The following is a 25468-nucleotide window of genomic DNA, read 5'->3' as shown; positions in this document are numbered from 1 at the left end:
TAAATATGGAACAGATAGCACTAGATATATTACACACCCATCATAACTGTAATTGTAAATTATGTACACAAGCTTTCCATGTGAATCAGTCTGTTTATTAGTGAAAACCATATGAAAATCACTGCAGTAGTTTCTAAGATTCGCTTTCACATTGAGACAGAAAAATGCAGTGGGGTACATCAGTTTGTAATATGTGTAAATTAAAAATTTCTGTCTTTGTTATCATCATTATTTCCCTGTACTGAATCATTAGGGAAGAAAACATAAATAAAACATAATTCTTAGTTTACTTTTTATTTCTAATTATCAAAATTTTCTTTCTCAAACCGTTGTATTATACGTAATGATAAGCTGAGAATCCATAATCAAGTCTTAATCTTACTGAAATCTTACTAGTACTTTGCTTAGGTACTGACATTGCAAATTACATTGATCCATTAGTGCTCATCTTGCCTCCCAAGTGCCTGGGTACTCTGTTGATTAGGGCAGAATAAGATTACTTAGTGCTGCTTATAGTCGGGACACATCCTCATGTTAGTTTAAGGTCATTTTTGAACCTATTATGAAGATTTTATAAAGTTAATTATTTAAAAATATTTGAATGTGTAGCTGAAAGTACAGTTACCATAAATATTACAGCTACATTTTTGTGCAAATAACACACAAATTAACACATGCAGACATTCTTTCTTTTTTTCTTTGAAGATCTTCTGAATTGATAGTGACCGAAAATCTTTATACCGTCTTTTTGTATTGTACATCTGTTTTCTATGGGTGTATATCTGTTAATATAAATGAGTGCAAGCCGGCCGGTGTGGCCCAGCGGTTCTAGACGCTTCAGTCTGGAACCGCGCGACCGCTACGGTCGCAGATTCTAATCCTGCCTCGGGCATGGATGTGTGTGATGTCCTTAGGTTAGTTAGGTTTAAGTAGTTCTGAGTTCTAGGGGACTGATGACCTCAGATGTTAAGTCCCATAGTGCTCAGAGCCATTTTTAAATGAGTGCAGGTAAATATGTGAAAAATATAGCTATAAATATCAGCCATGTGTGTCATCACTGTAATTTCAGCCTTAAACTTTCAAATGTTTTAAGTATATTTGAAATAGATGTGAAAAAGATTAACTTGAGAATACTTTTGGAACAGACCAGAGGTGACGAGAAACTAATGTAAGATTATACTGTGCCTGTAAAAATCATCTGCAGTTTATTCACCACTGAACTTTAAGCCACAGTCACAGTTTAATTATTCCTATTGTGGATAACATTAAACGAATGTAGTCTTGGTAACTAGTTCTCCATGTGCTTATGGTTATTTTATCAAATAAGACAACTTTGATCATGGATTATAAGTATTTTGCAAATAATTGCTTTTGTATGATGTGTTTTGATGTAATGAAATTGTTTCAGATACTTGCAAAATTAGCATGTGGGCTTCACAAACCTAATCGTCAAACAATTTTACCACAGTCTCAAGTACCAGTCTTGTATCAGACCTTACCAATCAAGAAAGTTCGAAGCTTGGGTGGAAAGTTTGGCGATTACGTAGCTACAGTTTTAGGGTGCACTGTTATGAGTGATCTTGCAAAGTTCTCTCTTTCGAAGCTTCAAGAAAAGTTTGATGAGAAGCAGGGGTGAGATGTCCTTCCTTATTGTCATCATTATTATTATTATTATAAATTATTACTGCTACAACAACAACAACTACTACTACTACTATTTATTACCTCTGTGTGTATTGTTCATAACACTGTGATGTAAACAAGCCAGTGAAGTGAAATTTACCAAAAATGGAAAGCAAGATACGAATCATTCAGGTAATTTATGGACTGCAGCCAGGTGATGTCATCGATGACCTCTGATATTTTGACAGGAGCACACCCTCCCATTTTCAAGGCATAACTGCAGCAAGTAAGTGCTGTGCAATGTCTTCTGGATTACAACAGCACTGTCAGTGAACAACCTCACAGAGCTTCCAACCTTATGCACTAGATCATTTATGTGTATTGTAAACAGTAGCAGTTGCATGACACCACATTGAATGCAATTAGTAAACAAACTCTTCTCCAGTGAGCCTCATTACAGCTTGAATTCCATTGATAGCCAAGTATACATGTGTCTTTGTAATGTTGAATCACTGGTAGAGGATTTAATGTAATTGAGAAAGCAGCAACTTTTGTCAAAGTGACATATTTTTTCTAATTTACTAGTTTATATTTAGCTGGAAGAAACACAAATAGTATTAAGTCATATGGGGAGAGATTGTTGTTAATTTTCTGTATGTTGCTCATATTTTTTAATGTGTACCTTGGCTTGTTCCACATCTCTAAAAAATACTCCTTTTGATAGGATCTAGGGAACATGATGAATGAATGACTGTATGCAGGAGTTGAGATAAAAGTGAGCAGCATCCTCTGTTGTTTGTTATCCAGTATTACACTGGACAAAAGTGTGTGATGATTATCTGGGAAACCATTCACTCTCATAGGGAATTCCATCTGGTCTGAATGCTGTGTACTGTAAATAGTAGCCACTACATCAAGGAAATCATAGGACTTGTTGTTGAATTGTTGTTACACAGCGTCCTGGAGCTTTATTCCAAAAACAAATGCTCATTCACGTACTCCAGTCTTCTTGTCTACACAAGAAATACAACTTCATTTCTGACTTACCCATACTTTCTTAAATAAAAGAGCCTAGATTTAGGTAGCTGATATTGGAATAATTGTGTAACTGAGAAACATGTGGAGTCCAGTGAAGGGTGTGTGGTATTACGCATACGTTCTAGAATCTCATTTCAGGAATGGAATTCACTCAGAAAAAAATGTTTGGCAAAGTCTGTTATCCTAAAATGAGCAAAAAAGAAGAAAAAGTACATTTTTGGCTAAGTGTTTCATTGACAGACAGATATTATCTAGTTATCTTGAATAGCTATACTTTCAGATAAATATATTTGATATCTCATACATCAGTTACACAATCGAAGCCTGTTTAATTAAATTTCATTATTTGAGAGGCTCCGAAACATGTGGCAATGTGTTGAATATTAATATGTTTAATCTCTGCTTTGTATCAGCACAAGTTTTATGTGAACAAAATTTGATTTTAAATGCAAACATTTTAGATTAGGCTTGTCCATGACCATTACGAATATGAATTGAAAATACAAGTTGCTGTAACTAGACACATTAGACCAACTACAGTATTCTCCATGATGCAATTCAGTGGATTATTTCTCCATCATCAGGTGAATTTATGTCAGTTAATAAGGCTAACTTTTGAGTAATATGTGGCACTGTCAGTCGATGATCACTGGCTTCGTTTCCAGATGTACTTACATCACATTATGTACCGTGTACAGTTTGCTACAGGTCAGCCGAAAGTCACACGTGCAATTTATCAATGCCTTAATTTGACATAAATTCACCTGGTGATGCAGGTATTATCCTCCTAATTGCATAGTGTAAAGTAACCTATAACTGGCATAATGTGACTGGTTACAGCTGTTTGTATTTTCATTTGAAAATTTGATTTATTTTGTTTATTCATTCATATTGTCAAAATTTTCATGTGTGTTAGTGTAGTTGAGACTGCACTTTTGACCACAAAAGATGAGTATTGTGTGAATATACACTCCTGGAAATGGAAAAAAGAACACATTGACACCGGTGTGTCAGACCCACCATACTTGCTCCGGACACTGCGAGAGGGCTGTACAAGCAATGATCACACGCACGGCACAGCGGACACACCAGGAACCGCGGTGTTGGCCGTCGAATGGCGCTAGCTGCGCAGCATTTGTGCACCGCCGCCATCAGTGTCAGCCAGTTTGCCGTGGCATACGGAGCTCCATCGCAGTCTTTAACACTGATAGCATGCCGCGACAGCGTGGACGTGAACCGTATGTGCAGTTGACGGACTTTGAGCGAGGGCGTATAGTGGGCATGCGGGAGGCCGGGTGGACGTACCGCCGAATTGCTCAACACGTGGGGCGTGAGGTCTCCACAGTTCATCGACGTTGTCGCCAGTGGTCGGCGGAAGGTGCACGTGCCCGTCGACCTGGGACCGGACCGCAGCGACGCACGGATGCACGCCAAGACCGTAGGATCCTACGCAGTGCCGTAGGGGACTGCACCGCCACTTCCCAGCAAATTAGGGACACTGTTGCTCCTGGGGTATCGGCGAGGACCATTCGCAACCGTCTCCATGAAGCTGGGCTACGGTCCCGCACACCGTTAGGCCGTCTTCTGCTCACGCCTCAACATCGTGCAGCCCGCCTCCAGTGGTGTCGCGACAGGCGTGAATGGAGGGACGAATGGAGACGTGTCGTCTTCAGCGATGAGAGTCGCTTCTGCCTTGGTGCCAATGATGGTCGTATGCATGTTTGGCGCCGTGCAGGTGAGCGCCACAATCAGGACTGCATATGACCGAGGCACACAGGGCCAACACCCGGCATCATGGTGTGGGGAGCGATCTCCTACACTGGCCGTACACCACTGGTGATCGTCGAGGGGACACTGAATAGTGCACGGTACATCCAAACCGTCATCGAACCCATCGTTCTACCATTCCTAGACCGGCAAGGGAACTTGCTGTTCCAACAGGACAATGCACGTCCGCATGTATCCCGTGCCACCCAACGTGCTCTAGAAGGCGTAAGTCAACTACCCTGGCCAGCAAGATCTCCAGATCTGTCCCCCATTGAGCATGTTTGGGACTGGATGAAGCGTCGTCTCACGCGGTCTGCACGTCCAGCACGAACGCTGGTCCAACTGAGGCGCCAGGTGGAAATGGCATGGCAAGCCGTTCCACAGGACTACATCCAGCATCTCTACGATCGTCTCCATGGGAGAATAGCAGCCTGCATTGCTGCGAAAGGTGGATATACACTGTACTAGTGCCGACATTGTGCATGCTCTGTTGCCTGTGTCTATGTGCCTGTGGTTCTGTCAGTGTGATCATGTGATGTATCTGACCCCAGGAATGTGTCAATAAAGTTTCCCCTTCCTGGGACAATGAATTCACGGTGTTCTTATTACAATTTCCAGGAGTGTATTTCATATCATTTCTTCTCTCCCCTTAAAAGACGCAAGTATGTATCACATTTTCATGTTTTGCTTCCTTACAGGACTTGGTTATACAATATAGCAAGGGGTATAGACCTAGAACAAGTCACTCCACGTCTCGTGTCTAAATCAATTGGATGCTGCAAGAATTTTCCAGGCAACCAGGCACTCTCTACAAAAACTGATGTGAGTAACATCGATTTTGTGTTTCGTCTTTCTGTCTTTCCTACTATTTACTCTGTCTGTGTTGGGTCCACTGTTTTTCATGATTTGACAGTTATTTTATGTACATCTACCTGGTTGGCGGAGGGGTAGCCAGTATTTGAAAGGGGTGTGGGCTTGTAAATAACATAGTCATGTTCAGAAAAAAAGAAACTGTATCAGTTTATTTTCTTACGGGAAATGTTTGGTTAGTTTTGCCAGGAATGTGGGCAGGGAGCAGGAGGCAAGAGACAATGACTGAGAACAGAAAGGAATTCCATTTTGAGGTTGCGGCTCCGAGAGACCTCCGTCTCACAAGTCAGGTGACTCTCCAGTGTGATTTGATTGGTATGCTGACTTTTCTGATGATGATTCAGCATCTTCTGTCATGAGCCGATGCCTTGTAAAGTCAGCAAAAAAGTGATGTGGACAAAAAAGGAGGCCTTTTTTGTAAAATTTAAATAATGAAAATTTCTCACGTTTTATATCTGATGCAGAGTTTGGGGCCAGCACAGCATTTGTCTAAATTAGTGTGGAAAAATACCTAACAATCTCACTCAGGTTGGCTGGTGCACCAACCAATGATTGTTAATCACTGCCCTGTCTCACATGCTAGAACACTGTGCATTAAGTTGTGTGAGAAGTTTGCAGGCTCCATGCTTCATATGTTGTAAATTTTTACACTATTACAATAATGTACTATAATGATCAATTCCAGAGCTAGTACATTTTAATTTTCTTGCAAGAATGTGCAAAAATATGCTATTATGTATTATGGGCAGCTTATTATAATCCAGTCATACAATTAATTGATTTCTATTGAGTGATTGTGTAACAGTTTGCACTTAACACTGTCCCTTAGTAGTTTATTAGAGAGGTTTACACTTTGGTAGTTCATGTAATTCAGTCCATAATTAGATTCACCTTGTCCAACAATCACTAGTCTCAGTGACAGTAACCTTCCATGCGCTTGTTAATCATAACACAGTCCAATTAAAATATTCCTTACCTTGAACTACAGAAATAACTCGAAAGTTTTTAAAGATAAAAGTTCTTGAGTTTCGCAGATTTTATTGAGCACAATGTTGCATACTGAGTGTGCATAGCAGTGGTGTGAGTCAACACTGGGAATGCACCTAGCACAGGCCTTACTCGTGAGCTTTTAAATCGCAAACTGCAAATTTTGGGTGAAATCCAACTACTTATAGACAGGTGTAAGAACAAACAGTTATTTTGAAAACTAATCATGCTTTAGAAAGTTGGCTAGGTTGGGATTTTTATTTATAGAAAATGCTGTTGGTCAGAAATTAAGAAAAATGCACTGAAACTATTCTCGTTATGGAATGTGAATCCCCTTGTTACATATAAGTGTGCCATTTTCGAAGAAGCATAATATTGCTGTATTTATTCATGCTGTATGTTTCACCTAATACAAGATGTCTTCAGATTGGCCAGCATAGTGTTGGTAAGTTGGTTTTGGGTGGCACGATTAAGGCATCAAACAAACTTGTTAGGTTTCAGAATGAATCCTTTGTCAAGCTAGAGTACACACACACACACACACACACACACACACACACACACACACACACACACACACACCTACCTTTATTGTGCCAGTTGGTTTGGTCACATGCTAGAAGATTCCATTTTAGCAGGTGGTCAAGGGTGGGGCAGGGGTTGTGTCAGGTTGTGGAGCAGTGTAGGGGAGAGAGAAGCAGGAAGAGGAGTTATCGGTGAGTAGTTAGCGGCTTCGAGGGAGGCAGCAGGGGGGGGGGGGGCTGAAGATCTGTTCTGAATAGTATGTTGCAAGGCATCCCAGGTATGCTCAATAATGTTCACGTCTGGGGAGTTTGGTGGCTAGCAGAAGTTTTTAAACTCAGAAGAGTGTTCCTGGAGCCACTCTGTAGCAATTCTGGACATGTGGGGTGTCGCATTGTCCTGCTGGAATTGCCCAAGTCTGTTGGAATGCACGATGGACATGAATGGATGTAGTTGATCAGGCAGGATGCTTATGTACATGTCACCTCTCAGAGTCATATCTAGACATATCGGGGTCCTGTATCACTCAAATTGCACTTGCCTCACACTATTATAGAACCTCCACCATCTTGAACTGTCCCCTGCTGACATGCAGGGTCCATGGATTCATGAGGTTGTCTCCATACCTGTACATGTCCATCAACTTGATAAAGTTTGAAATGATACTCCTCCGAGCAGGCAACATGTTTCCAGTCTTCAACAGTCCAGTGTCAGTGGCGACGGGCCCAGGTGAGACGTAAAGCTTTGCAACACACAGTCATGAAGGGTAAACGAGTGGGCCTTCAGCTCCAAAATCCCATATTGATGATGTTTCGTTGAATGGTTCACACGCTGACACTTGTTGATGGCCTAGCATTGAAATCTACAGCAGTTTGCTGAAGGGTTGCACTTCTGTTATGTTTGATGAGTCTCTTCAGTCATCATTGGTCCCGTTCTTGCTGGGTCTTTTTCTGGCCGCAGCGAAGTAGGAGATTTGATGTTTTACTGGATTCCTGATATTATCAGTACATTCATGAAATGCTCATATGGGAAAATCCTCACTTCATCACTACCTCGGAGATGCTGTGTCCCATCACTCATGCACCGACTATAACACTACATACAAACTCATTTAAATCTTGATAACCTGACATTGTAGCAGCAGTAATCAATCTAACAACTATGCCAGGCCCTTGTTGTCATAGATAGGTGTTTCCGATCGCAGTGCCATATTCTGCCTCTTTACATATCCCTATATTTGGATACACATACCTGCACCAGTTTCTTTGGTGCTTCAGTGTATATATCGCTCACAGATGCTTGTTACATCACAAAAACACAGTACACAGTAGCAGATCTGTATACGTAAGCTGGACATATTCGAAACAGTGACAAGCCACTTTAAATGGAGTACCGGGTAAAACTACTTGTTTATATAACTTTCCATCAAAAGAGAAGTAGTTGTGGGTAATGATGTAGTGGTAAGATGTATGAGGGTTGACATAGTGGATTTGGAGTCTGAAGGATGTTAGGAAATGTGTTGTTTGATATCAGCAAGGCCATGGGCGTGAGGGATGTGGTATATAGGAAGATTACATGAATAGTGTAGAGTAGGTGTCCAAGAGGTAAAGGGTTGAGAATGGTGTAGTGTCAGTGAAAGGAATTGTTAATATTTTTGATATGAAAGGTTAGGTTTCGGGCAGTTAGTTGGAGGTATTGGTTAACCACAGTGGAAATTGTTTCAATAGGGGCACAATAATCGGCTACAATAGGACATCCAGGATTGTTGCATCTGTGGATTTTGGGGAGTATGTGTAACGTTGATGTGCAGGGTGTTGTTGGGTTGAGAATGGAGATGGCTCAGGGAAGAGATTCTTGGATGTGCCTAAGGCTTTTAGCAGGTGTTGGAGATTGTGTTGAACTCCTGGGTGGGATCACTCTGGGATAGTTTTAGGGGGAGTAGTTAGATAATTGGTGGCAGAAGCCTTCCTCCAGGTAGTCACTGTGATTCATAACAACAGTGGTGGAACTTTTGTCTGCAGGAGGATAATTAAGTCAGGATCTGTTTTGAGGTTGTGGGTGGCTGTCCTTTCTTTTGCTAAGAGGTTAGTGTTCTTAGGAAGGGATCTGGGGAAGGATGTTGAGGCCAAGTTGGAGGCAAGAAGTCCAACATGGTTAAACTTGGGCGAGGCCATTGGATATGAATGAAACTTGTATAGTGTTGACATTATTGGTGGAATGGTTAACAACAGTGTTTTGGGTTTGTTTGTTGTCTGGATGTCATGGTGTGTTGGGAGGGAGTTTTGGAGGATATGGCAAATCTAAAAGGTCGGCTAGGCATGATCTGGGTACTATGATGGGTTGATAAGGAGGTTCACTGTGGGTAGGATAGGTTTTGATGGGTAATTGTGCTCCAAGGTGGGAGTAGGATATCAACAGGTTGGACAATTCATGGAGACGATGTATGGAATGTCCTTCCAGGTGCTGGAGAGCAAGGGTTTTACTTTTGGAGACGTGGTTCATGTATTAAGGGTTGCACTGTAAGAATATCTTGTGTAGAGAACAGTTGTGCTTCTGCTACTAGCCCCCAAACAGACTTTCTGGGCCATATCCTTAAACACCCCTTATCTCCCACCATCCCCAAGAATCAACCACAAATGAGACAACCTTCATCCCCTCCTCCCTCATCCAATATCGTACTGGGCTCATATAACTAAACTACATCCTTCACCAGGGCTTTAATTATATATCATCCAGCCCAGAAATGACAGACATCCTACCAAAGGTGTGTGTGTGTGTGTGTGTGTGTGTGTGTGTGTGTGTGTGTGTGTGTGTGTATGTATGTGTGTCCCTCCTAGTGTGGTATTTTGCAACCCTCCTATCCTACACAACATCCCTATGTCACACACACACACACACACACACACACACACGCACACACACACACGCGCACACACACACACACACTACCTTGCTACAGGCCAAACCGTGGTCACGAACAAAGTTTACCACTCAGTGCCACAACATACAGCTGAGCACAACACGCCGGCCGGTGTGGCCGTGCGGTTAAAGGCGCTTCAGTCTGGAACCGCGTGACCGCTACGGTCGCAGGTTCGAATCCTGCCTCGGGCATGGATGTGTGTGATGTCCTTAGGTTAGTTAGGTTTAATTAGTTCTAAGTTCTAGGCGACTGATGACCTCAGAAGTTGAGTCGCATAGTGCTCAGAGCCATTTGAGCCATTTTTGAGCACAACACGCTTGAGTTCAGTGGCTGCTTCAAAGCCCGGGCCCTCTGGATCATTTTCTTCACTGCCAGCTTTTCTGACAATATCAATTCGAGAACTGTTTATGAAGTTTCTTTTCTCTCTCCAAAGGAAACAAGTCTTTCACTAACAAGTTTTAACATTCAGCAACTTTTAAATAGTGCAATCTGTTTCACTGTCTCATAATACTTCATTATGTATAGATTATGTGTCACTCTTTTGTACCTGTTATATTTAAAACTATAGGACAAAGTCAAAAGCTCAGTTTAAAAGATTGTGGAAATAAATGTAAAAGGTTGTATGTAAGAGTGAAAAAATTCAAGTACAGGCAGTAGTAACAGAAGAAAATGTGAAAATACCTAATTAAGCACAATGGAATGACCGAACATCGGAGGGAGGATCATCAGTGTATGAGAGATTGTTTAATCAAATCAGTCTTCTTCTAACATTTGCCCAATAACTCTACATCAGAGTAGCACCCTAACAGACTTTCCCATACAGTAATTAAAATCAATTGAAGCTCTTAGGCTGACAGCTTACTCCAAACTGCATTAAGTTCACTGAGTCTTTATACAGCTGAAGTTTGTCAATCAGAACCTGGTGCCAGGTGATGTTGCTTTGTTTATTCACCTAAGTAACTACAGTAATGTTTGATTAATCTTTGATACCAACTCATTACATGCAGTAACTTCTGTGAATATACACTGAAGAACCAAAAAAACTGGTACACCTGCCTAATATTGTGTAGGGCTCCCATGAGCACGCAGAAGTACCACAACATGACATGGCATGGACTTGTCTTATGTCTGAAGTAGTGCAGGAGGGAATTGACTCTGTGAATCATGCAGGGCTGTTCATAAATCCTTAAGAGTACAAGGGTAGGGGATCTCTTCTGAACAGCACGTTATGGGACATCCCAGATACACTCAGTAACATTCATGTCTGGAGAGTTTTGTGGCCAGTGGAAGTGTGGGAACTCAGAAGAGTGTTCCTGGAACCACTCTGTATTTAGCAGTTCTGGACATGTGGGGTGCCGCATTGTCCTGTTGGAATTGCCCAAGTCCGTCGGAATGCACAATGGACATGAATGGGTGCAAGTGATCAGACAGGATGCTTACGTGTGTGTCACCTGTCAGAGTCATATTTAGACGTATCAGGGGTCCCATATCACTCCAACTGTACACACCTCACAGTGTCTCCACCAGCTTGAACAGTCGTCTGCTGACGTGCAGGGTCTGTGGATTCATGATGTCTCCATACTCCTATACATCCATTTGCTTAACAAAATTTGAGACGAGTCTCATCCAACCAGGCAACATGTTTCCAGTCTTCAATAGTCCAGTGCCAGTGCTGACAGGCCCAGATAAGGCGTAAAGCGTTGTGTCATGCAGTCATCAAGAGTACACGAGTGGACCTTCAGCTCCAAAAGTTTATATCAATGATGTTTCATTGAATGGTTCACACACTGACACTTGATGACCCAGCACTGAAATCTGCAGCAACTTGTGGAAGGGTTCACTTCTGTCACGTTCTTGTAGGATCTTTTTTCAGGCACAGCGATGTGGCAGATTTGATGTTTTACCAGAGTCCTGGTGTTCACGGTACACTCATGAAATGGTCATATGGGAAAATTCCCCCTTCACTGCTACCTCGGAGATACTGTGTACTATCACTCATGCGCCGACCATAACACTACGTTCAAACTCATTTAAATCTTGATAACATGCCATTGTAGCAGCAGTATCCAATCAACAACTGCAGCAGATACTTGTCTTATATAAAAGCCAGCAGATACTTGTTGTCTTATATACAAGCTGCCAACTGCAGCGCCATTGTTTACCTGTTCACATATATCTGTATTTGAATACATAAGCCTATACCATTTTCTTTGGTGCTTCAGTGTTGTATCCATAGCTGGTAGCCCACTGGTCCAGTGTTAAGAAGCTGCAGTAATTGTATGCCTGCCCGTCACTTCTTCCTTAATTGCACACTTTCACTACTCCAATGCCCAGGAACAACTGAAACATTATCCAAACAAACTACCAGCAGTAACTGTTTTAACAGAAAACCATCCTACATGCAATTAATCACAGTAACTCTGAACATATTTGCTTCAGGCCACACTCATTTACACATTATTCTGACATCATAATGTGGTGGCATTTGCAACATAATGTATATGCACAAATTTGTGCCCTCACACCAGGAAGTGAAATGGAAAAGAAATGAATAGGCATAGAGAACTGCAAGGGACATAACATGAATGGAAAAGAAAATCAGCATTTAGGGTTTAAAGAGAGTGGCAGTTATTTAGAAAGAGAGATCAAATCAGGAAAATAAATTTAAGAGGGGGGTGGGGGGGGGGGGGGGGGGTTGCAGCAGGTACTAGATGGCAGCAGGACAAGACTGCTAGGCACAGTATTGGGAGGTGGGGGGGACAGGGATCAGAAAAGGGCAGGAGCGGATAAGGGGAAAAGGCAATTGGGTGCTTTGGCAGAGAGCGGCACACAATGAGGATGAGGGGACATGAAATGGATGGAGGTGCTAGGACAGTGGGGGTGGAAACTTCAGTGGACTGTGTGGGGACAGTGGGTTACCATAGATTGAGGCTGGCGTAATTTTGGGAGTTCAGGAAAACTGGTGGTTCAGGGGAGAGTCCAAATGGCTCGGGTAGTGAAGCAACCATTGAAATCAAGCATGTTATGTACAAACTGCATGTTGTGCCACAAGGTGGTCTACTTTGCTCTTAGCCACAGTTTGGCAGTAACCATTCATCCGGGTGGACAGCTGGTTGATAGTCAAATGTTCAAATGTGTGTGAATTCCTAAGGGACCAAACTGCAGAGGTCATCAGTCCCTAGAGTTACACACTCCTTAAACTAACTTATGCTAAGAACAACACACACACCCATGTCTGAGGGAGGACTTGAACCTCCGCTGGGAGGGGCCGCACACTCCGTGACATGGTGCCCCAGACCGCATGGCCATTCCTTAGGTTGATAGTCATACCAATGCAAAAAGCTGTGTGGTTATTGCAGCAGAGCTGCTGTATGACATGGCTGCTTTCACAGATGGCTTAACCTCTGGTGGGATAGGATAAGCCTGTGACTGGACTTGATGAGGAAGCACTGGGTGGATGGATTGGATGTTTCTTTCACCTGGGTCTTACTCAGGGAGGTGATCCCTATGATAAGGGGTTGAGTTGGGAGAGACATAGGGATGGACTAGGATTTTGTGGAGGTTGGGTGAATGATGAGACACCACTTTAGGAGGGGTGGCAAGGATTTTGGGTAGGATTTCCCTCATGTCAGGGCATGATGATAGGTAATCAAAGCTCTGACAAAGGATATGGTTCAGTTGTTCCAGTCCAGAGTGGTATTGAATGATGAAGGGGCTGTTTCGTGGAGGTGGTGTGGGGATTGGGGGGTGTGTGGGGATGTGGTATAGGGAATCTTCCCACCACCCCGAAGAATCAGCTACAAAGGAATGCCCCCCTTGGTCACCCAAAACCAGTCAGGTTTGGATTACTTAAACACATCCTTCGTCAGGGCTTTAATTATGTATTGTCATGCCCTGATTTCTATTATGACCATCTCACCACCAGAAGGCCAGAAGATCAGCTATCACTGTAATCATGTGTCATTTCTGCTTTCATGGAAATACAGGACATGCTCTCGCTCTGTCAGTCAAAATTTTGATTATATTCTGATTAAAATATCTTTGTAATTGACAGACAACAGTGGTAGTGGGAAGTGTTGCTGATATGCAGCAAGCAAGACCCATGCTAGGCAAGGCTCTGTAAGTACCTACAAAACTGGCAGTACAGCGAGCATGTGGCCCATGAGCAATAACTAACAATTGTTCGGTGACTGGACCCTACCACTCGACTCACTGAAATGTTACTCACAAAGTAGTTTTAATCAGAGTTTATTTTATATTTTAAGTTCTCAGCTGACTGCTAGTTTATACTGTTCACACTTTGAACTGTAGTGACTAGAAAAAAAAAATCTGTCAGAGTATTTTGACCCCATCAAAATTTTTCCCTTAACATGCGGATAAAGTTATTTTCATTTGTACTTCAGTGCTAAGTGCCTTAATGGTTTTATCTGTAGCATTGTCAAGTATGGGTTGAAGGCTTATGAATGCCCACAAAAGGTCGAAATTAATATTCTGCAGATTTTGCAATTATTGAACTGGCCAAAAGAGAAAAATTACGACGAGAAACTTCTTAAATCATAGACCCACTCAGTTCACTGATAGAAAAAACACTGCTGCTTTTCAACAAAAACGGTCATTGCTGAAAGCTTAAATACAGCCAATGGAAGACAGCAAAGACCATTCAAGTTTTTGCAAAAACAAACATTCCAGTTGAAAATCTACCCAATCACCCCCCCTCCACCACCACTTTTTTTTTATACTGTCAGTTTCACAGCTCTAAGGCTTTGTCTTCACGCATACAGTAAGACAACCTTAAAATTTGTACGTCTAATCATTTACACAAAAAAATATGCAGATTTTGCCAAAAATAGACACTACATTTTCAGGTTTTTACTCATTATTATGTACTGTAAAGGAGCTTATGTGCTCTGTATGCATTGTTTCAGCATACGAATTGCTACTTCATGAAAACCTGGTGCCTCTTCATTTTTACAGTTTTACTGACTTCATTGTCTGTGGTTGACAGTATTATTATTGTACTTAGTGTGTAATTATTTAGAGGTATTATATCTGCTTTTGGGAAATTTTGATGTGGTTTCGCTGCAATACTTGAAAAATGGTTCATTCACAAAGTTTGCCAGCCAACACAGGTCATCTATTTCTTTTTCTGTTGCCATTGTTTGTATGTTGTTATCCTTTTGTTTGTCTCCACCTGTTTCCTCTTTCATGACATCCCAGATCGCTTTGCTTTTATTTTCTGCTGTACATATTATTTTATCACTAAATGAAATTATTAAAGTAATCAATACTTTCTGTAAAACTTTTTGTATCTGTGACAAAAATTTAAGAACTGTGACTCACTATGCATCCTTATCATTGAACTGAAGTGCATTAGGTTCTGGGAGTACTATTTAAAACCTGCTGTTTTCCATTTGTTTTTTGAGACATTTCTACTGATGTAGGTAGTTTTAAAATGTCTATTCAAAATTCAGTTTGAATAATGTTGAAGACTTCAAGAATTTCAAATTTACATTGGTTTTCTCATAAACTTCAACTCAACTTTGGACTGATAGCTGTCTTGAAAATTGTTGCATTTCAACTTATGATAGAAGTCTTTTGCAGGCTTGTAGTGTATGGATTTTCCATTCCTGTTTTACTTGTTGTTATCTGGAAGAAACGACCTGAGACTTTCCATTCTCTATATTCATTTTGCTAACTTAGACCTTTCTTTTTTTAAAAAAAAAACTTCAAAAGAAGCATTATCTCATTTGAAAAACTATAACCTTGGAAATTTTATTGTGTAATGCATAATCTGCTGTTGCAGACTCTCTTGGCCATTTATGAACAATGAATTTTGAAGTGTGATGACAGCAGTGGTCATTGTTTTCTGTCTTCATTTGACTAAGCTACTACCTTTAGCTCAAGTATCAATTATTAAAGTCTGTTCAATGTCATATACTTATGAAGTTATTTTCTGTGATCAGGTAAAACAGTGGCTTGAAGTACTATCTACAGAGGTCATGGAACGACTGGCCAAAGATTATGATCAGGTACTGAACATTATAATTTTGTTTACTCTAAGTTCTAGTGTTTGTTTAGAAAGCATTTCATAAAAGTTTATAAAAAAGCAAAATGTAATAAACTGTGGTCAAATCTTTGACCGTTTGGAAAGTAGCTTTAAGGTAATAATTGAACTTTAAATGAACAACTTGCCAAATTGATATGAGAATCTATGCTTGATGCATTGAAAAATGATGAACACTGTAACTTACATTTGTCCTTGAAACATTTAGTCTCTGCAATTTGTTCAAAGAAGTTTTTCTTTGATGTTACGGTGGATTACATTTTGTACTTACCCATGATGAGTTCGTATGAGAATAAAAAGATATCATCTACACAAAGTTCAGATTATTATTTCTTTACACTTGAGTTGAACAATGTTTTTATAAGACAAAAAGCAGAGAAACAGCTTGTGTGGAATACTTAACAAAAACTGACAAGTTTAGGAATTCCTTGTCTAATAAAGTTCATAGGTAAAAGCATCTCATTACCTAAGGAAAAACAAATCATATGCACAACTTCATTTTTCAATTATTATCATTGTCATCATACTCTGTGGGTAAACCATTTTTACCAATTTTATCTTCATGAGGGTTAAATCTGATTGTGTTTTTCCATTGGTGATGAGGATTGTGTTGGTCATTGAAAGCTCTGGGTTTACATTGTATTTGGACTGGCAGAAAATGTTAAGAATGCCACCCTTGCTCGTGGAGTTTTGGCAAAGGTCACAATCTGTAATATTGCCTCTAGAATAGATTGTGGCCCTCTGATTCTGGGCTGAGTGAGAGCCCATGAACCAGAGACTTCGAAGTCTCTATGAAAGGCTAGACTGTGACTTCATGGACTTGTACCATAGGGTTGAGAACTGTAGGGTGGCCCTAAATGGATGAGATGTGCATAACACATGGGAGGCTGCTACTCAAGTAGCTGACTCTGTGCGTGGCGCCACAAATGTTGAAAATTTTTTTATTTTATTTTTTTTTATTTTTTTAGTTGACTCTCCAGCCACTCCTGATAACAATATCTGTAGGAGACTGGGAAGTATCAGCATGACATTCAAAGAAATGCCTCCAACAGATGAGATAATCATGAGTGACAAGACAAATGAAAACCAGACGCCTGGAAAAAAGTATGTTAACTATTAATTATTTCAAAAGTAATTGCCATAACTGTTAATAAATTTTTCCCACTGTAAAAAAGACAAGGTGCAGAGTGCCTTCATGGAGAAGTGTTTGCAGTTGCCTATGGTATCATGATTGTACCTGGCATTCACCTCTCTGTTCGAAGTAAATCAGGTTGAGGCTAGAAGAACTATAAGATTGGAGGATGTGTTGCACATATAACCCCCATGTGCATAATTCAGAAAAACAGATGCTTGTGGGATGGAGACAAAGGTCACATGTTCTGAAGCAGGCATTGAACTTGAGCATGTTGTGCTTAGCAGCTTGCTCCATCACTGGTTGGTCAAATCTATTCATGGCCACAGTTTGGCAAATGCCATTCATTCTGGTGGACAGCTGGTTGAAGGTCATGCTCATATAAAATGTTGTGGAGAAATTGCAACATAGCTGGTATATGACATTGCTTCTTTCACAAGTAGTCCTATGTCAGATGGGATAGGATAAGTCTGTGACAGGACTGGAATAAAATGTGATGGGTGGATGAATTGGGCAGGCCTTCCTTGTACCTGGGTCTTCCACAGTGACGTGATCCAAGTGATAAGTAGTTGGAGTAGGAGCGGGATAGGAATGGACCGTGATGCCATGTAGGTTGAGTGGGGATCAACATACCACCAAAGCAGAGGTGGGAAGAATCATGGACAAGATGTCCTTCATTTACAGGCACACAGTTTTAATCTGCCAGGAAGTTTCATGATGGTAGGTAGTTAAGGTACTGATGGTAGATAATTAAGGTACTGATGGTAGATAGTTAAAGTACTGGTGAAAGACATTGTTCAGCTGATCCAGTCTAGGGTGATATTAGATGACAAAGGGGGCACTCCTTTGCAGCTGGTTCTTCGGGATGGTGTAATGATTAGGGTAAATCTCTTTCCAGGCTAGGATAGGGGGATAATGCCTATCTGTAAAGGCCTTTGCAACACCTTCAGCATAGTGAGAAAGGGACTAATCATCACTGGAGGTTTACCAGCCACAGGTAGTCAGGCTAAGTGGTATCAAATTGTGGTGGGGAATAGGTGACATCTGTCATAATGCAGGTACTGTTGGTGGTTTGTGTGCTTGATATGGGCAGAGGATTCTGTAACAGTATGATATTAGGTTATCTCTTCCTAGATGTACCTGTCCAATTATGATGGCTTCTACACGTCATATTTTAATAAGGATAATTCTGGGGCTGCATTTTAAGTTTTTACTAAATCAATGAAAGAAAAATATTTTTGACGCAAAACATTTTATTGTTTCTTAGAATATTGACTCTTAAGTTAAATACACTTTTGTATGCATTTAAAAATATTCTCGAAATAATTATCTCCTTCTGCTCCTATGTTAATACTTTATAGGGACAGTTTTGGAATGATTCTTGAGATTCATGAGGTTGTGAAAATCACTGTCCTTGGAACACTTGTATAAATACACCCTGGTATCGTCTGCTGTTGTGATGTTGTTCATGGATTTTGCATTTCCTTGGTTAAATTTTTGGAGCTTTTTCGTATACCATTTACATGAAGCTGCGTTTGAACTTTGATTAGATTGTGTAGAATCCATTGGGAACAGATATTTATCAGAGTTAAATGTTTATGCAAAATAAATTAAACTATATTCTTTGCTATGCTTCAGGTTGCTTCTGTCTGTAGTAAGTCACATGATGAGCCTCTTAAGTAATGTTGTGCACAGCATCATTGTTTTTGGAATAACAATCAAATTTGCTCGACCTTATGTAGTTCCTCACTGATGTAAATAGACCACAGAAAAATTCTGGAAACACTCTTTTCTGAAGGAGATTGAATATCATCAAATGAATGAAAATAATTAGTTTTTGAAAATATAATGTAATTGGATAGATAAAAAGTCTATTCACTAAGTGTCAGCAGGAACACATACATCTAAAGGTATTCAAATTTGCAAGTTTTTGGAGCTAGTGGCTCCTTCTTCTGGCAGAAGGTTTGAAGGAGAAGGAAGAGGGATGAAGGAAAAGGAGTGGTGAGATTTAGGAAATGTTGAGAATTCTGAAAAATTGCCCAAATCCCAGAGCAGGGGAAATTTTCTGGATGAGATGAGAAGGGACTGATTGTTGGGGACTGCACTTAATGGGATTTGAAAACCTGAGAGCTTAAAAAGTGGAACATGGGGCAATACACAAGACAAAGATTACTGCCAAAGCACCATGCACGAGTTAATAAGAGCAGAAAACTAAGTGCATTGTATGTGGTGGAGCTGGGAAATTGGGGGGGGGGGGGGGGGGGGGGGGATAGACAGGTCAGAAAGTGAAAGGTATGGAAAACTAAAAGGGACTGAAGAAAAGAATAGTTACTGTGAGGAAATGTTGATGTCTGCATGAGAATGCAGATAGCACATGTCATGTTGTAGAGCATACTCTGTAACAGAGTATTGTGCGCTGCCAGTATACACCCTCTGTTTATGTCCATTCACTCTAACTGATAACTTGCTGCTAGTCATGCCAGTGCAAAAGGCCAAATAGTCATTACATAACAGCTGGTATATTACATGTGTCATTCCACAGGTGGCTCTCACTTTGATGTTTTGCCAGTTTCAGTGCTGATATACTGGTAGTAGGGGCATAGAGCAAGTCCTACAGCAGGGCAGTGACAGGGGCAGTAGCCATGGGGCAGGGAAATGGATGCAGAAAGAGCTTAGTGTCAAATAAGAATAGTGTGGAGATTGGAACAGTGATGAAAAGCTATTCTTGGTATGGTGGGAAAAATGTAGGACAGAAAGGGCCTTATTTCAGGCATCATTTTAGGAAGTAATAGTGTTGTTGAAGGAGCTGGTTAATACATTCAAGACCAGAAAAGTACTGACAAGAGATGTACTCCTAAGTCATTTTTTGGATATTTCAACACTACCACGATTGTATGTGATGGCCAAAGAAATCTAGTTTTGAACTAGTCTGGTGTGGTAATTAATCCAGTGAAGGCTGAGGTGAGAATGGTGTTGTATTGCTGGAAAGAGTCTGCATTGAACAAATATGTTTGTCTTGAGTGCCAAGGCTGTGTGGGAGGGAATGTTTGACAGGGAAAGGATGGCAACTGTGAAAATGTAAGTACTGTTGTTTGTTAGTAGGTTTAATGAGGACAGAAATGTGTAGCTGGCCGTCGGTGAGGATGAAATCAACATCAAGAAAAGTGGCCTGGGATTCAGAATAGGACCATGTGAAATTTTGTTGGGAGAAGGTATTTGGAGATTCTAGTAATTTTAACAGGTCACTCTCACCATGAGTCCATAGGGCAAAGATGTTATAACTTAATCTCAACCAAACCAGGGGCTAAAGTCTTATGGATCCCAGGGAAGTAACCCATGAAAAATTTGGCATAGGAAGGAGATATTCTCATTCCCATGGTTGTGCATCTGATCTGTTTGTATGTTTGCCCCTCAAAGATAAAGTTGTTTTTGGTAAGTATAAAGTTGAGTAAGGTGAGCAGAAAGGATGTCTTAGTTTTGGAATCAGGTGGGTGCTGACCGAGGATATGTTCAGCAGCAGACAGACCATATACGTGGAGAATGTTGGTATGGATCCGCAAGCAATATTCTTGTTAGACCCTATGCTCCTGCATCCATTTTCATGCCCTATGGTTCGTACTCCTGTGACCGACGCCGGTGCAAGACTTGCCCTACGCACCCTTCTACTGTCACTTATACCAGATCTGTAACTGGCAAAACATACACTAATGAAGGGAGAGCTACCTGTGAAAAACTTAAGTAATATAATAACTGTTACGTAAACACTGTTTGGCCTCTTACATCAGCATGAGTACCACCTAGTTATTAGTTACAAAAATGGATATAGGTAGAGGGTGTTTACTGGCAACACACAATATCCTGTTGCAGAGGATGCTCTACAACATGACATTTGTGAGCTCTGTGCCTTTTTCACCACACATTCCATCTGGATTCTTTCCCAGGCACCAGTTTCTCAGAATTCCACTTGTGGGAACTAGCCTCACAACATTTGGTTCTTGCCACCCATTTGGCCTCGATTTGCATTAATTTCTTTGCTCTCAGCATTTCTTCACAGTAACTATTCCTTTTTTCACTCCCTTTAAGTTTTGTATATCTTTCATTTTCTGGGCTGTCTATTGCCCCCCCTCCCCCCCACCTCCCCCCTCCAAATATCTCTATCATCACATACAATCCACTTCTCTTTCTGCTCTTATTAGTTTGTGCACAATCTTTTGTTGTTTTGGTAGTAATCTCCGTCTTGTGTATTACTCTGTCTTCCACCTTTTTAGCTCTCAGGTTTTCAAATTTCATCTGCTGCAGTCCCCAACAATCAATCCATTCTTCTCATCCCGTGTGGTAAACTTGGGCAACTTTTCTGAATTCTCCCCATTTCCTAAACTTCACCAGTCTTTTTCCTTTAGCCCTCATCCTTCTCCTTCAAACCCTGTGCCAGAAGAAGGAGCCACTGGCTCTGAAAGTGTGCAAATTTAAATATGTTTATATAATATGTGTTCTCCTGCTGTCATTTGGTGAGTAGATTTTTTATCTATCCAAGAAAATTATTGAATCAATCAAAATTACAGGTTGGAATATCGACAACATCAGGAAAAGGATAAATTGTCACTCACTGTAAAGATGACTCGTTGAGTTACTGGCAGGCACAGTGAAAAAGCTATTACACATTATAGCTTTCAGTCAAAGCCTTCTTCAGCAGAGATAACACACACACATTCACACAAGCAAGTACACCTCATGCATATGTGATCGCTACCACTGGCATCTCCGACCCGAATGCGACTGCCATGTAAATAGCAATCTGAAGTGGGGCGAGGAAGGGGAACGTCTGGCAGGGCGCGCAGGTACTAGATGGCGGCACAGCAACAGGAGGTCAGGTGTGGGGGAAAGGGGCGGTGGGGGTGGGGGGTGGGGGGGAAGGGAGTGACAAGATGAGCAGGAAAGGGAAAGGATGTGTGGGTGCATTGGTAGAGGGCACCACACAATAAGGACAAGCAAGGAGATACGAGAAGGGAGGAGGTGATAGAACAGAGGGAGCAGGGTGGAAAATGTGTTGTAAGAATAATTGCCGTCTGCTGTTGGTGCAGGGGAGAATCCAGATGGCAGTCTTCTCATTGTGCCTGTCTGCAACACAACAGGTCATCTTTATGGTGAGTAGCAACCTATCCTTTTCCCAAGAAAAGAAATTATTTGAACAATTTTTGTTAAATTAGGCATTTATGGAAATTATTAAAAACCATTATCCAATGAAAACCTTCAGATGATTTTTCTTTAATTTCTCTCTTCTTTCTGTAAAATGGCCTACATTTTTGATGATGACAAATGATGAATTTTAGACAACAGAGGTATCACACCAAAAATATCACCATCTAATTGTCATTTGTAAAAACTTAAAATGTACCCCTCATTCATCTGTTGATATTCCACTTGCCATTTCACTTTCTTGTGTTGCTACTAAAAGCTGATTCTTATGAAGGTCCTTATATTTTGATGGTAGATATTTTATCCATGGGTATTGTCCAAACCGTAGTTATTTACTTTTTCTACTGATTCAACTGTAACTAAGTTAACTCTTTCAGGAGAATTTACTCAGAAATAAAAAAGTCCTGGTGAAAGCACTACTAGTCATTGAGACTGTACAGGGGTTGGACAAAAATGTGGAAAAACTGAGAGAAATGCATGCTCCAACATAACTGCTGATCTCGCCAAGCCTGCAGGTTGCATTGTTGTATCTGACCACAAATGGTACCTGTGCAATATTCTTTATATGTTCAGATGTCAGTCATGGTCAAAACAGCATTCTGCGTAGTCATGAGTACATCATGTCAGAGCTAAGTGAATTTGAGCAGAGGGAAATCGATTGTCAGTACTCTTACGGTGGTTGCTTCCTTAACTAAGGGAGCTGCAGTGTTTGGTCTTCCAAGAGACACAATATAGAAGATTTATGCCTTATACAGGGAAAGTGGAAAAACATTATCTGCTAAGTGACAATGTGCATGAAAGTGTGTGCTGAGTGACCAGGACAGATGGTGATCGAGGAAGATAGTATGAAAAATAAGAGAACGACAGCTTCAAAAGCCACAGCAGTACTTAACGTTGCACTTGTGAGCCCTGTCAGCACCAAAACAACAGGAAGGGAGCTCAATAAGCAGGGAACTACAGGCTGAGCTAGAATTCAAAAAACCACTAATCAGTGATGAAAATGGCTGTAACAGGAAAGAAGGGTGCCAAAGCCATAAAATCTGGACTGTGAAGTAATGGAAGAAAGTCATTTGGTTGGGTGAGTCTTGTTTGACACTGTTTCCAACTTTTGGCAGAGTTAATGACTGGCATAAATCATCCAAAGCCTATGGTGCAGATTGTTGCTGCCAAGAGTAAAACATGGCAGGGATTCAGTGATGATGATATGGGCACCTATGGTATTCCATAGGCCCCATGGTTAGTCTCAAAGGTCACATTACAGCCATTGATTATGCAACCATTTTCGCTGATCAAGTTCATCTCATAATACAGTGTTTGCTCCCCTATGGTGATGCTGTCCTCCAAGATAACAGGGCCTCTGTTCACATAGCTTGCACCATCCAGGACTGTTTCTGAGAATGTGTGGATGAATTTTTGCATCTCTCCTGGCCACCGCAGTCACCAGATCTCAATATTATTGAACCTTTCCAGTCTACTTGGAGAGGAGAGTGCATGCTCAGCATTTACCTCCTTCATCGTTACACAAAATCACAACAATTTTTCAGGAAGAATGATATAAGATTCCCTTGAAAACCATATAGGACCTGGGACTGGAAGCTGTTTTGAACGCAAATGGCATTCCTACACCATATTAGGCTTGATAATGTGTTCTGTTTTTGATGTTTCCATATTTTTGTCCAACCCTTGTATGTTTTGCGGCAGAGTTCTTGAGCATCATGATCTGAGTTGCAGTATAATAAATTTCCTTGAGATGGAAAAACTTCTGTCCACAAAATAAGCTTGGATTTAGAAAGCATAACTCATATGAAACTCAGCTTTCTCTTTGCTCACATGATATCCTAAGAACCATGGATGAAGGACAGCAGGCAGTTCCATATTCCTAGACTTTGAAAGTATTTCACATGGTGCCCCATTCTAGGCTATTAACTAACGTCTGGGCTTATGGGCTAGGTTCCTGGATATGTGAGTGGCTCAAACACTTCTTATGTAATAAAACCCAGTATGTTTTCCTTGACGGCGAGTGTTAATAAGAGATCAGCGTTATCATCAGGAGTGCCCCAGAGAAATGTTGTAGGACCACTCTTATTTTCTGTACACACAAATGATCTGACAGTGTTCTTTATCCAATATGGCAATTGTATTTTAAGGCAAATATTTGGATATGTACATGCACATACAAACTCCAGCAATTGTTAAATAACAGAATGGGTTAGTATTTACTATTTCTAGCAGTTGTTTTCTTAATTCTAACTACCACTTCTCAAAATATCTACATCAGAATTACAATATTCGGCAGTTTCTTTTTTCATACTGAATACATAATTTTCTTTAACTTTTTGACTATGTCAATCAAGAAATTTCTTCTCTATCTTTGTGTTTCATTGTTTTGGCGTAATAATATTAGATATTGGAAATTGGCTCTATGTATTTAATTTTCTTTTGCAGGCCCTATGTATTTTCATTTTCTTTTGGATGGAACAAATGTGGGAAGTAACCTTTCTTCAGTTATTTGAGATGAGATATTTTTGGGAATTTACTAAGTTTTGCTTGTAGAAAAGTGATACTATCTATAAGTTTTAGACCTAATTGTCTTATCTTCAGTAGCATTAATTTAGTTCCTGAGTAGATACTATACGGTTTTATCGTGTTTTCAACAAATTGCTTCCGAACAACTTGTGAATCATACTCTTGAGTATAGTGTGCAACGAATGTATAATTTTTGTTTTCTTCAGATATCAACCACTTACAGAATTTGTCATTAGTTTTAAATTTATAAACAAGATCACCGTTTAAATTGTGAACAATTTTGAGATTTGGAATATGTATTCCTGTTTCTTGCATCATAATCAAAAAACATATATTTCTTGGTATATGTACAAGGAAGTTACATCGGTTTTTATTCTGCACAAGATTCATACACTTTACGTTTAATTATTCTGTTGCAGTTGGAACACTGGGATGCATAATAATTTTTAAATTCTCTTTTAACATAACAACTGTTTTTGCAACATTTTGGACAACTTTGACTTTATAGTCTTTTCTAGTTTCTTCATTAAAGTCTCTCTCACAAATACCACATTTTTGCAGTTTGCATTGCATGTGACTTTTATAATTTTTAATACCTACTTTTCATGTTCTTACAATCTCAAACAAATCTTTTTACCTTCTTCACATTTATATGTTGTATTACAAACCCTTTGCTGATTTTCATCATTATAACAAAATCAACTACAGTTTTCACAATATATTTTATTTTAAACTATTTTGTGTTCAGGTCTTTTGCATAATATACATACTTTTTATTTTATTTTTCATTCATGTTTCATTTTGTTGTTATATGACTTATTGC

At 40.3% G+C, this 25468-nt stretch overlaps 1 protein-coding gene across 1 annotated transcript in view; it reads left to right on the top strand.

Annotated features, from left to right (window-relative positions):
* The window catches only part of LOC124795003 (DNA polymerase eta), a 197713-nt gene that overhangs the window by 116929 nt on the left and 55316 nt on the right, over window positions 1-25468 (top strand). Inside the window, exons 5-7 of the mRNA XM_047258757.1 lie at window positions 1409-1632; window positions 5127-5250; window positions 15691-15756. Coding sequence (XP_047114713.1) covers window positions 1409-1632; window positions 5127-5250; window positions 15691-15756 — 414 coding nt within the window. The remainder of the gene's footprint in view (window positions 1-1408; window positions 1633-5126; window positions 5251-15690; window positions 15757-25468) is intronic.

The sequence above is a fragment of the Schistocerca piceifrons genome, chromosome 4 (genome assembly GCF_021461385.2).
Source record: "Schistocerca piceifrons isolate TAMUIC-IGC-003096 chromosome 4, iqSchPice1.1, whole genome shotgun sequence".
Lineage (NCBI taxonomy): Eukaryota > Metazoa > Arthropoda > Insecta > Orthoptera > Acrididae > Schistocerca > Schistocerca piceifrons.
Note: the sequence above shows the minus strand (reverse complement) of the source record. Positions and strands in the feature narration are given on the sequence as shown.